The sequence below is a fragment of the Carassius gibelio genome, chromosome A16, assembly GCF_023724105.1.
Source record: "Carassius gibelio isolate Cgi1373 ecotype wild population from Czech Republic chromosome A16, carGib1.2-hapl.c, whole genome shotgun sequence".
NCBI lineage: Eukaryota > Metazoa > Chordata > Actinopteri > Cypriniformes > Cyprinidae > Carassius > Carassius gibelio.
This window is the reverse complement of record NC_068386.1, coordinates 17482989-17497250: the sequence shown is the minus strand read 5'-3', so window position 1 is coordinate 17497250 and position 14262 is coordinate 17482989. Positions and strand designations below refer to the sequence as shown.

The window sequence follows — 14262 nt, the reverse complement described above, 5'->3', positions numbered from 1 at the left end:
GAAAAAGAATTATAAAATATAATGTCACAAATGTTTGAATAACAGTACTGAAATTATACTTTCTATTAGCTATAACACATTCACATTAATGGTAAACCATGTAAAAAATAAAAATAAAAAAATAAAGTTTTAATTATTATTCCTTTTAAATAAATAAAAAATAATGTAGCTTCAAAATGTTGGGTAAATATCTGGGAAAGTCAAACGAAACACTGACAGAAAACCAACAAAATGGCTAAAGAGAATGAGGATTGAAGTGGTGGATTGAATCCTGTCCTACATCTAAAATACTGCGCCACGACACTCACTTGCTTGCTTGCGGTTGTCCATCGAATCCAATGATGACGTCCACTTCTGTCGTTTAACCGGTGAGTTTTCTGATGGCTGAATAATCCGATCCTGGATCCACAGGTTCTATTGCATGTGGGTATATCGGTGTTACTGGTATTTATGGGTGTTTTTCTCCTGAGCCAACCTGAGGGTGATTGTGGCCTCAATACTCTTGCAGCCTGCTCTCCTCAGGATCTCAGTGTGAGGCACTCTGTCACACCAAGTGATTCCCAGGATGCACTGGAGACAGCAGATGTGGAAGTGTTCCAGGGACTTGATGTGGCGGCTGTAAGTAACCCATGCTTCACAGCTGTAGAGGAGGGTGGTGATGCAGACTGCTTGGTAGATGCATATTTTTGTGTTGAGATGAAGGTTCTTGTTCTGAAAAACCCGCCGCCGGAGTCTGCCAAAGGCAGCTGATGCTTGATTGATTCTGTTCTGTGTGAATCAGAATAAAATGTGTGAATCAGATAAGAGAGACAACAAAAACGTGCAGAGTTGGGGTTCTCCAGGACCAGGATTGGCAAAAACTGGGCTAGAGTAATGTCAGTCTGACAATGCCTGTTTGACATTGGTTCAGAGTGCTGTCAATTGCTGCCAGATTCATGCATGCAATATATATATATATTAATTATGAAATAATTCACAATAAAATATTCATCATATATATATATATATATATATATATATATATATATATATATATATATATATATATATATGTGTGTGTGTGTGTGTGTGTGTGTGTGTGTGTGTGTGTGTGTGTGTGTGTGTGTGTGTGTGTATTCCTTTACTGTTTATTATCATTTGAAAAACTTGTCATGTGATGTTACCAACATGCAGAGAAAAAAAAACACAGACAGCACTTTTCTTCGAGAAGACCCCTGCAGACTTTTATGAGTGTGTCATTGTCAACAATTCTCTTAAAATATCAGATCATTTTTTGAATGATTGAATTAATATTTAATATAATTTTTAATATAATACACATTAAATATAAATATGTTTTAGGGGGAAAAAAGTTTCTACATACAATATATTTTCACATGATTTTCACAAACAGGAGATGTTCAGTGCATGCCCATGCAACAGGTGCATACACTTACTTGTGCGCACATTGTTAATTACATGTATTTTGATTGTTTTTGATAAGGAATACAAAAAACTGTTAAACTAAACAATTACACCTGCCTATCTGTTTGACTGACAGTTTTAAGCACCGAGATAGCATTGATTTGTAATAAAACGTGTTCAACATAAAAATGTAATTTTTGTAATGTAATAGCTTAGATGTAGCAAGCTACTGTTGGTGTAGCTTAGCTTGCTACATTTCCCAGGGGGGTAGCTTCAGTGTAGTGAAGCTTCATTTACTGTAGAGTAACTGGTAGCTTAGCTCACTACATTTTCCAAGTAGCTTGCCCAACACTGAAGAGTACCAAGTTGATGGATGCAACATGTAGTCTGAACTGCAGTTTGAGGGAATTTATTTACTCAACATCTCACTTATAGCAGAAAAGGAATCTACATGTATTCTGAATTATAAACTTGCTTTTATTTTCTTGCTACAGATTATTGGAACTGAGAACCTGTATGACATACACATGGTTTAGCTACGTTTTAGCATATCTGTTTTCATGATTTAAAATGATAGTGCTTTACAAAACATTTCAGATTCGGTATCAACGAAACAATCACATTAACAACCATAAGGCGTCAAAGCTAAATCTTTTTTCTTTTCTTTTGGGTATTTGAGACACTCTGTGTTTAATAGACAGCTTAGCAGACTAACATTGACCACACACAGATGAATCAAGACATATCAATTTAAGTTTATAAAAACACACACTTTTGAGGCCTCTTTCACATCTTCCCGCTGGGTTTCATGCCAGTCCAGTCTTTGAGACATGATTTGTCATAGTGGGGTGATACAGCTTCCTAGGAGTATTTATTTTTTCTGAAGACTCATTTCATATCTGAAGAGGAAGCTGAAAGGGCAGTGCATCACAAAATCTGTGTCATGATTATTAGTGCTTGGCATGCTAAACCCTTGTTAGTAAAGCTTCTTTTAATCTTTTGGAGGAGGGAGGAAAAGAGGTTAGAGCACCTCAAGAGTACAGGAGGAGAGTAACAGACCCAGGCTTTATGCTCTCATATTATTCTCTGAGAATTGGTCCAACATAAGCAATACATTGGGATTGGCCATTACTTCAAATGCTTTTGCATCTGTTAACATCACCTTCATTTACTTGTTATGCATATCTTGAATTGTTGGATGTTTCCAACATGACCTTGCCGACTTTCATGTTGGTGCAGCCCAAAGTATATAAAAGACCTCAAATCAACTAAATCAGATTTTCACATCACTGCTGGAGATCCAAATTAAGCTGGAAGGTTACTAGCTGTGCATTAGGAAGTTAGCAGACCATTTTTGACAACAAACCTACAACCTGTTCATACAATTTTAAAGGTTAATTCACAATGCATACTGACAAATGCCAGCCAAAGCAGTATGTCACTTCTCAGGCGTTCCACAACCGAACTGCTATCAAGAAAAGGTGGTCAAGCTGGTTTTAGAAGGATAGCTAGCTGGATTCTAGCTGGTCTAAGAGCCAACAAATGGTTTAAGTTAATAGACCATTTTAAAACATGAACAGAGCAGCTCATAATTTTTTGTTGATCAAACTGGCTTTTCTTACTCGTTTGAGCTGGTCATTAGCTGGTAGATCATAATGGGCTACAGAAACAAAAATCCAAACAAAGAAAAGAAGTAAAGGTGGTCAAGCTGGTTTATTTAATGTGGTAGGTTGTTTCTAGCTGGTCATGAGCAGGTGGACCATCACTGGGTTAATAAACAAACATAACATCAAAAAGCATGGTAGGTGGTCGAGTTGGTTTTTTGGAACATCCTGGAACAAGAAAGTATAACCTGGATATACCAGTTTTAGATGGCCAAGCTGTTTTGAAACAAAGCAAATGGACACCCATCCATGAAACAGCTTGGAGCTTGAACCCAGTTATCATGTTCCAAAACATAGATACTATCATAAACTGAATTCTCCAATGACTATTTTCATAACATTCAGTAATTACTCACTTAAACGTATATTTGCAATGTTAATGGCATCAAAGCATCGACCTTATACGTGTACAATATTGAGATTGTTTTTAAATCATTTCTTTGCATGCAGGGAATAAAACAGTCTCAAAACACAATTAAGCCTTTAGAAACTCTATTAAAAACAGAATTAGCTTGAGCTGTTACACATACATACAGTTCGCCCATGCATTTGCTGAAGTTGAGTAGCAAAAATGTCAACAGAGATCTCACAAAAGCTAAAGAGAATAAATATTGTATTACTTTAGAAAGGCTAAGGATATATGAAGATTTCTAAGACATTTAAAGTTCCTAGAGACACAGTTCTCAGCCTTATTTCTTAGCTTAAAGTATGTTGTACCAGAAAACCTTTGAGGGTGTTGAAGAAAAAGCACAATATCATAAAATGTTTAATCAGAGCAACTGAAGAAAATCTGCAATGTTAAACCAAAGACTTGCAAGATGACCTGATGGAAGGAAGAAAACCATTTCAATGCAGCTTGTAAGAAGAACACTAGACAAGTATGGCCTACATGTTGAGACATCTTGATGAATACCACTCTTGATCAAGTAGAACAAAAGGCAGACTGGAACTTTATAAAATTCATTTCTGTAGACCTGTGGAGCAGAATTGTGATGCCTTTGGTGCAAAGACTGAAGCTGATGATCAATGGACTTTCCTGCATAACAGTCATCCCAAAGTACACATCCAAATCTTCTTCTGCTTGGTTCAGTGATCAGTCATAGAATGTTCTTTAGTGGCCTATTCAGTCTCCAGAATGTAATTCTCATTGAAAATGTCTGGCTGAATTTAAAGAAAGCAGTGATGAATGTGAAAACCAAAGATTATCAATGAACTGAAAGCTTTTTCAGGCCATGAATGGGCCAAGACTGTAGTAGAGAGCTGACATAAACTTCAAAGCACTTACAGACAGCATTTAATGTTGATTTTAAAGAATAAAAGATTCTGCACAAAATTTGAGTTTTGGGGGGTTGAATAATTTTGAACATAAATGTTTAAATGAAACCGTTGCTCATAAACAACAACAAGAAAGTCTAGAAATTACAAACAAGTGAAATACAACTGGATTAAAGTGTTTTGTTTAAATAGTGGTAAGTTTTTGGCTCATGAATTCCCAGAAATGCTTGTCAGTAGATGATTGTTTTGTTAGGTGTGTAAACCTCTCAAGGCTTGGCACTGTTTTGACTAAGAGGGTAAGGTCAGGTCAGCAACAGAGCAGTGGTCTAACTGATGTGGACCTGCTTTAGCGTAAGCATCATTACAAGTAGCCACCCATCATGTCCCATCCGTGGACATGACAAACACTCTCTGTGTTTCACTAGACTCGAGGATCTTCACAATCAATCACTTTCATCAGGTGGTATACATTTTAATCAGGAACATAACATTGTAATACAATTTGTTTTGCAATTATCAATTTAATTAATCAATTTAGTAAGTAAGGTGATAACTATTAGTTTTTTTTTTTTTTTTTACCCTGTTCACCTGCAGTGTCACACCTTAAACTTTAATGATAAATGGAAAAGTTCACTACAAATACAAGAATTTGGTTACCATCATTTACTCAGAAATGTTGTTCCAAACACATTATTTTCTTTCGTCCATAGAAAATGAAAGATTTAGCACAATGTAATAAATTAGAAAAGTAATAAATTAGAAAAGAATTTTAGCACAATGTCCATGCTGCTGTTTTCCATACAATTAAAGTGAATTTTGGCGAGGGACTGAAAAAACTCCAAAGATTAAAAAAGCACCATAAAAGTAGTACATAATATCTATATGCTATTCCTAATATTTTAAGTCCTAATGTGAGCAACAGATGGAAATTTGTGTGAAAGATAAACTATTTTTTTTTATTTTGCTTTTTATCATTTTAGAGCTTAAAGGTGCAGTCAGCAATTTCTCAGAAACAAGTAATTTTGTGAATATTTGCTAGTTGTCTGTGCTATATTGTTTTTTCCATAGACCTGAATGTGCAAATAGCGTGAAAATGAAGTGGATTGGATTGATCAGACAGAGTATTACATAGCTCTGTAAATATAGCCTATCAGCATTAAAGGGCATATACGATAGGGAATGAACGGTAAAATTAGTGGAAAGACTGTAAAGAAAAAAGAGATAACTGAGACATTACTAAAGAAGAAGACTTTAGAGAGCAGGAAGACACTGGTTCCTTTGTTTTTGCATGACACATGAATAACATTGGTTTTAGGACTGCAACAACGATTATTTTGATAATTGATTAATCTAACGATTTTTTAGAACGATTAATCGACTAATCATCAATTTCACTAATTAATCAATAGAATTTGATTGATTATTCAGCTCTTGCAATTAGTTAAAATACTGTTATGCATAACAAATAAATAAAATATAGTCTAATCACTTCAGCTTTGGGAAATATTATTATGTAATTACAATTATTATACAATTTATACAAATAAATATATTTGACACACAAAAAGAGATGACAGAGAAACCTTCTTATTTACCATTTAATTACTATATGAAAATTAACTGAATGACACATCATTCTGCCTAACATCTCCTTTCATAAGGATATAATATGGATAAGAAACAAAATAAAGTCAAGCGATTAGATGTTTTATTTATTGATACACAATTTTATTCACAATATACACTACCAGTCAAACATTTTTGAACAGTAACATTGTTTTTAAAGAAGTATCTATCAAGCCTGCATGTATTTTATCCAAAGTACAACAAAAACAGTAAAATTGTGAAAGATTTTTCACTATTTAAAATAACTTTTTTTTTTTTATTATTGAATATATTTTAAAATGTAATTTATTCCTGTGATTCAAGGCTGAATTTTTAGTATCATTTCTCCAGTCACATAATCCTTCAGAAATCATTCTAATATACTGATTTGGTGCTCCAAAAAACATTTATTATTATTGCTGTTGTTGTTGAAAACAGCTGAATATACTTTTTTCAGGTTTCTTTGAAGAATAGAAAGTTCAGAAGATCAGCATTTATCTGAAATGGAATTCTTTTGTAACATTATAAATGTCTTTGTAAATTTAAAGCATCCTTGCTAAATAGAAGTGTTAATTTCTACAATAATCCCCCACCCCAATAAAAAAAAGAAAATAAATAAATAAAAAAATATATTGACTCCAAGCTTTTGTATGGTATTGCGTATAATGTTACAAAAGCTTTTTATTTAAGATAAATTCTGACCATGTTACCTATGAATTCTTAAAAATGAATATCTTAAAGAGAACTTGGAGTGTGTAGGCGGCTTTTGGTGCTTGGTGCTTCTTCAATATTAATGAGATTCAGGTTTAGGAATCTGCTAGAAGTTACAATTTTAAAAGCGTTAGTGCAAGCATTGCTGTGAAATAGGAACGACCAGGCGGCAGAGGATTCTGCAAGATCTTAAAGCCTTTCTTAATTGGCTACTGGCTATGTTTGCAATTCAAATGATGATTTGTGCAAAAAGAATGATTAATTGGTTATTTGTAGGGTCTAGATCAGCCCTTCTCAAAACTCAGACTCCGGTCCAGATTCAGACCGGGAGGGAATTCGATCTGAAAAGACCTCCACTTTGTACTTCAAGTTCACTATTTGTATCACTCAGACCTCCGTGGTGCACACACACACACACACACAGTGGCGCATGAACCAGTGTTGTGTTTTTTACCAACTTCTTTGTGAGACAAAGCTCATAGCAATTAGCGACATTTTGGATAAACCTTTCATCTTTCATTCAATAGAAAATCACCGATTTCACCCTGCGAGAGCTAGGTTTTTCACGACCGGCAGAGTTAGCACCACATTCAACTGACTGAGCCCCAACAGACTAGTGAATGAATGAGTACAAAACAGCGTTTCCAAAAAATCTATCATTGTTGACTGTCTGGGCAAATGAACATGAATGTAGTTTGTCTGTAACTGTTAGGCCTAAATATGCACATATTTTGTTACACAGATTGACATTTGTGCTGCATGAAATAATGTAATATAATTCACTGCTGTATAACAGCGTATTTCAGTTATAAAAATGCAGTAAGCTACTTTATTCAAGTTAGCTAACAATTCAAAGAGTAAATGCAAGTACGACTTAATGACAATGAATATGATAATTGCAAGATACTTTATTCAGGTTAGCTAACAGTTCAAAGAGTAAATGCAAGGTCGACTTAATGACAATGAATATGATAATTGCATATATAGTTGAATTGTTATATAAAGTTATAATCATATTTATTAAAAACAAGTTTTGTAATAATTATTTCAGAGCTTTTCACGTTAATGAAAATTCAGATACGGACCTTTGAATGTATACTTTGAGAACCCTTGGTCTAGATTGTCATACGGCATATAGCTTTTATATGGAACTTTTTTCTGATGCTTTAAATACGGGACAATATCGTATTATACGGAACGGTTGGCAACCCTATTTTGCATGGATAGACTATATAAGTTTTTCTTGCTTAGGGGTTAACATCTTAACAAGCAAAGCAAATCAACATTAATTTTCACAATGTGTCTGTGAAACGTTGAGGTTCCATCGTAGTAGTTTCGTGCAAGCATGAATGTCATGGCAAAGTACCTCACGCAGGAAACACATAACACATAAATGCATGTTACTAATGTAAATCAAGCAAGCTAGTATACATAGGCCACACATTAGTAGACCAGAGGGAACAATATGGATTTTTTTTCCAGAAAATCTCTTGCACAAAATAAATTCAAGCACTTTCAAAGACCTGTATTGATGTATATCTACTTAGGTCTACTTAGACTTAAACCAGCTTCATGAAATAAGCCACAGATCTACAAGTCTATAAACAATCATTCAGCACAAAGCACATCTTGTTTCCAAATTATACAGGTTCAGAATAAAGTGTATGAGGAGCTGTGTGGTGTGCTGGATGTGCACTACCCTCAGTACAGTGACCGACACAGAATCCCATATATGTGTGCTCTGATCAGTGAGATGTTAAGACTTCGACCTGTAGCTCCCCTTGCTGTGCCCCACAGAGCCATACGAAACAGCAGGTGAGTATCAAGTCAAATCAAAGTGCTGTGATTGCTCATGATTAGTTTCAACTCTTCATTAGCAATTTTAAAACATGTAGAAACCAACCCGGCAGCCCATTCTGGATAATGCATTGGTCATATTAAACACAGGGCTGATTACTCACATTACTCACTAGCCCATCCAATCTGTTTTCCAAGAGCTTGTTATAGAACAGTGGTTTTTAACTCTGCATATTGTGTACTGTATCTGTACTGTATCTTGTAATGTAGTACTGTCTCTTCTATCTACCACACTCAGTTCAGTTCATGGAGCTATCGACTGATAATCTTAATCAGGTGCTGCTAATCAGAATTTTATTGTGAACAATACACGTATATGTTTCAAAGGGAAAATAATTATTTAAATCAAAATGTCTCAACTGGATCTTCTGGTGAAAAACAGATGATGCATGCATGGAATATACTGTTTGTAGTGATCGGATCTATCTATTGATCAGTCAATTCATTCATTTTTCTGAGGTCTGAACTTTTCTTGACAGATGACTGTGTGGTTTAGTTGACTAAAAATCTAAATTTTAGACTAAAAATGACTAAATTTAGTTGAAATAATCGTAAATGTGAAAAGAGGAGGGAACTGGTTGGTGAAACCACGCCCACCTAGCGGCAATCCACCTGTCACTCAAGTGGCCACGCCCTTAATAGAAATTTAAGGCTTAATATAATTAAAGGGGGGGTGAAATGCTCGTTTTCACTCAATATCCTGTTAATCTTGAGTACCTATAGAGTAGTACTGCATCCTTCATAACTCCAAAAAGTCTTTAGTTTTATTATATTCATAAGAGAAAGATAGTCCGGCTGGAGGCGTGACGTGTGGGCGGAGCTAAAGACGTCAGTAGGCTTTTGCGTTGAGAGCATGTGGAAGCTGTGACATTATCGTGAGGGAAAAACCATCATCCAAAACAAACCATGGCTAACAGTCAGATTCAGCCGTTTATTTATGATCCAGAATCAGATCCCGAGGCTGAAACTGAACGAGAGCAGCAGCAGCAACGACTCGCTCCGAGCGGGGCTCGAACCGGGGTCTCCGGCATGGGAGGGGACGCACTAACAAGGAGACAGAGATATTTTAAGCAGTTTTACTCACCGCCTGCGGTTCCAACACACGATCGTGACCCTTTTTCGTTGGGATTGCATCATCCTTAAGAAATAAACGATACACAAATCCGTCGTCAAACTGGGCCTTGTTTGTAAAACAAGCATCTTCGAAATGCAGGGAACAAACAAAAACACTTGCAGAAGTGCCCTAGGACCCATATAAGGAAATTCCGCTCCATCTAACGTCACACAGAGCCATACTCGAAAAAAACTTTCCGAAACTTGTGACAAACCGGAAGAGGTTTTTTTGGAACAAACTTCATTTTTGAAACTTTGTCCATGTTTAGCATGGGAATCCAACTCTATAACAGTGTAAAAAACTCAGTTTGCATGAAATAGCATTCCCCCCCCCCCCCCCCCCCTTTAAACGGATGAGTTCACCCCTCTCACAGTTCTCATGAAGGGCAAAATTAGCTATGTAGACCAGGCTGTAAACATGTTTTTTTTTCTGCTGTAAAATTAGGCATTTCAATATGGGAAGTCTATGGGATTGACTCCCTTTTGCAGTCAGCATCTAGCAGACAATTAACAAATTTACAGTTTAAGACACTTCCGTCTTGGCATCACGAGAGAGTGGAAGGGGGAAAAAATTATGCGTTTCAGAGCCATCAAACTGCACGCTGATTAAATAAAATCCCATGACCCAAATGTGTGAGAATTTAAGCTTTCTTACATTTGAACTGAACTTTCTTTCTTGGATTGCTTTCAGTACAAATATGCAAGAACTGCTTTCTTGGATTGCTTTCAGTACAAATATGCAACAATACCATAGAATTTTTCCAAAATAAAGTCATTTTTGACCGCATAATCAAGATGCCAACTTTTTGGAACAGCATCTGCTTTGTTGGCATGATGTCCAAATGCTGAATCCTTAATGCTGCCTGTGTAGGTTGCTCACTGGGTTCTGTAACAGATCAGTTTGAGTAATATTTAAACGACAGTGCTGCATTAAAGCAAAATGCCACAATTTTTTCCATATTCCACTATGTTTTTCCCTCAAATCAGATGAGTTGATGTGTATCTCTCCTGTCTCATTTGCAGTAACGTGGTACCACTATGCTAAAGTTTAGCTTAGCACTATTCATTCCTTAGGATTCAAACAGGGATAAATTTAGAAGCCACCAAACACTTCAATGTTTTCCCTATTTAAAGACAGTTACATTAGTAGTTACACAAGTAAGTATGGTGACACAAAATAAAACATGGCGGATAAAAAATGATAACTATAAAGTATGGCGGAATAGCACTTCGACCTTGGAGCAGTAATATCATCAGCTTTCAGGAGTGGAAAAAACATGGAAGTGTTTGGTAGCTTCTAAATTAATTCCTGTTAGGATCCTAAAGAATGAATGGCTCTAAGCTAAATGTTAGCATAGTGCCACCGCACGCTACATCGATTGAGTGCACCTACTGAGAGGGGAGAGGTACGTATCAACTCGTCTAAATTGAGGGAAGAACATAGTGGAATATGGAAAAGCGGTGGCGTTTTCTTTTAATTTGTAAGTTAGATTCCTGTGAGAAATTCATTCAGTCCTCTATTTAGTATTGCAGGCCATTTCATCCCCAAGAATACAATAATCATTCCTAATCTATATGGTGCCCACCATGATCTAGAGGTCTGGGATGATCCATACAGCTTCAAACCAGGTACAAAACCACACATACTGTCCAACTTTTCTAATTTGCATATTTACATAGTACACAATGCAGTGCTGATTAACTGTCACAGTGAATCTAATTTATTGCAGAACGCTTTTTGGAAGGTGGTGGAGGGTCCCTTCGTGCCCTGATTCCTTTTGGAGGAGGGGCCCGACTGTGTCTGGGAGAGGCAGTAGCCAACATGGAGATGTTTCTCTTCACTGCCTATCTACTGCGAGACTTTCAGTTCCTGCCTGCCAGTAAAGAGGAGCCTCTGCCTGACCTGCGAGGCGTCGCCAGCGTGGTTCTTAAAGTCAAACCACACACAGTTATAGCACACCCAAGAGAACAGTAACTGATTATGAATAGAGCACCGCAGGAATGAGTCCTAAAACGCACAAGCTGATTTTTTTTTTTTTTTACTTTCCATTCCATCATCCCAGTGTTAATGGTTCTTGAATAGGTTTTCAGTTAAATGCCTGAAATAATGTTTGTAGTTAACACAAGCTCAAGCTATTTTCCCATTTCATTCTACAGCATAAAGTACAGTACAGTAGTAATACCCTACTCTTGATTTTTTTGTGTGTCTTCAAAAAGGTGGTTGCTAATCAGGGGATAAATGGGACTAGAGGTTGTCAATGACTTTCAACGACATCACGCTAAACTAGAAAATGAATCCACTCGCTACTCCACATTTTGCGTTTATAATCACGCTCTTGCAGACCATTTTAACTCAAACATTCCAATTTGTAGATATTCAATAAAGATAGCAAGATCTGTCAGAAGCTTAAGTGGTGATGCTGAAGTCATGTGACCGTATGTGTAGTTCATTTACAGTCTAATTTTAGCTTTTAACTTCTAGCGATTGTATTTAGGCTTCAGAATTCATAAAAGTTGTGTTCATTTGTTTCTTGATGAACAAAATGTTTTGGAATCATACATTTATGAACAGAATTTTAGGAATCATACATTTAAGAACAGAATTTTCTTACTATCTGAAAGACAAATCCTGTTGGCTTTTTTATGAGGGAACCAGGGTGATGCTAACTTCCGGGTTGGCCTGCAAAAAATTCATCTCTGCATTATATAAATTATTTTATAGTTTAAGTTATAAACACCTTGATTTTTTTTCTATGCATTTTAGCTCTCATCACAAAATTTTTATATATGTTTAAAAAAGCAGTCCCATTGTTGACTACACTACAGTTCATTGTTTTGTTTTTATTATGTTGTCATTGTTATGATTGTCTGTAAACATGGTGATGAGTTAGGCCATTTGAGTTTGAGTTAATAATAAAGCTAATAAGATGTTTGAGTTGAACTGAGTAATGTTTTTGTGACGAAAATATATTTTAAATATATTCTGCCCCTTATATGATTTTAATGTGAGTTTGCATCGTTTTTAATTCATCAAATATTCTTGAAATGTCCTATACAATTATCTATCTGTAAAGCTGTTAAAAGCTATGGTAGCCAGTTTCTGCGCCACTAGTTTCGCTAACGGAAGTAGGCCTACAAAAATACAGCATGTTTTCAAGCTCCTTTTACTTCACCTGTTGAGAAGAAACTCCACAAGTTCGTTGTGTCGACTAATACCCTTTCCATCCTGAAAAAACACTGCACCTTCCACAGAAGATATACATTTATATTTTGTTTATATTTAGACCACTTTAATTATGTATTTACATTTATATATATATATATATATATATATATATATATATATATATATATATATATATATATATAACATGTACACATGAAAACACTGTATTTTTATTTCAGTGATGTTATACTTAAATATAATGTTCGTAGTGCAGTGCACAATTATAAGTGCATTGATTTATGCATCTATGTTTTATGAGTTCACAGGGCGGTGATGGAGAGTGTAACGTTACCACATCCACGACATTATGATTTTGTCTGTCTCATGCATGCTGCTTATCAGCTGTTAATTATCCAGTAGTGATTATATACATTCTGTTAGTAAGATGTTTATGCACTGTTATGACTTTTCTTTCTCTGTTAACAAGACCACAGAGCTTTATCGTTGGGCTTCCTCCTGATTGGCTGTTCCTCTGTCCTTTCAGCCTTTTGGCATTAGGATGCTGGACCACCTGGAAGGCCTTAAATAAATACCTGCTTGATTTAAAAGGCTGGAACTGACTTAAGCAATGGTTTCCAAAGACAAAGAGAGCCACAAAATGCTACTTTCATACTCTCAGGCTATTATCAGGCTTATACACTCTGGATTACTGCATGTAAAGCCCTTCTGTCTTATGGCGCTATAAAATTGTAATTATATTGTATTGTACTACAGGGTTTTTTTAATGTCTGCAATCAATTAATAGAGTGATTTGTATAAACATTAAATCCATTACACTGACATGGAGGGCTACAAAAATCCATGAGCAATGAATTCATTGTTTTAGCATCTTCTACAATGAGGTCTTTGTAAAGAAAGAATGGCACTCTGTTTAAACCAGTGTTGCCATGTCCACTCATTATGAGCAACTTTGGTAAATGCATTTGATGAATATACACATGGATTTCAATGTCCATTTATTTATGTGTAACATAAAAAGTTTTGTAAATTATATAATTATTAAAAATATGTTTTCTGAAATGCAACTTTAAGGGAAAGTTCACCCAAAAATGAAAATTCTGTCATCATGTACCCACCCAAATCTGCATGATTTAACATTTATTCATTTAGCAGATGCTTTCATCCAAGGTGACTTAATAAAGAAGAAAAGAACAAGCGATTCATCGTAATTTCTTCCTCCTGCTGAACACAAAAATAAGATATTTTGTTCTGCAGGTACATTAGTTTGTTCTGGCAATAGTGGTATGAACATAGTATTATATGATTGTGCAGTGAACAGGTTGAGCAGGGTCAAACAATGAAGAACAGAAAAGAAAAATCAGTGTATGCTGTTACAATTTATTTTAATTTATTTATCTGAATTTAGTTGGTTTAATGAAGTCACTAACTTGTGTTATAAAGCTATAA

The 14262-nt window shown here is 35.5% G+C and overlaps 1 protein-coding gene across 1 annotated transcript; it reads left to right on the top strand.

Moving 5' to 3' along the window:
* The first annotated feature begins 450 nt into the window (after positions 1-450).
* On the top strand, positions 451-11795 carry LOC128030216 (steroid 17-alpha-hydroxylase/17,20 lyase-like). Its single transcript, XM_052617688.1, has 4 exons — positions 451-672; positions 8308-8474; positions 11143-11258; positions 11360-11795. Exons 1-4 carry the CDS (start codon positions 451-453, stop codon positions 11602-11604), a joined length of 750 nt encoding a protein of 249 aa, XP_052473648.1. The 3' UTR covers positions 11605-11795.
* The last annotated feature ends 2467 nt before the right edge of the window (positions 11796-14262 follow it).

Excerpts from the sequence above, each read along its gene's own strand:
- LOC128030216 (XM_052617688.1), top strand. The coding sequence starts at position 451 with ATGGGTGTTTTTCTCCTGAGCCAACCTGAGGGTGATTGTGGCCTCAAT. Across the intron at positions 673-8,307 it reads GTGGTGATGCAGACTGCTTG|GTTCAGAATAAAGTGTATGA; the intron begins GTAGATGCATAT and ends CAAATTATACAG. Across the intron at positions 8,475-11,142 it reads AGAGCCATACGAAACAGCAG|TCCTCTATTTAGTATTGCAG; the intron begins GTGAGTATCAAG and ends AAATTCATTCAG.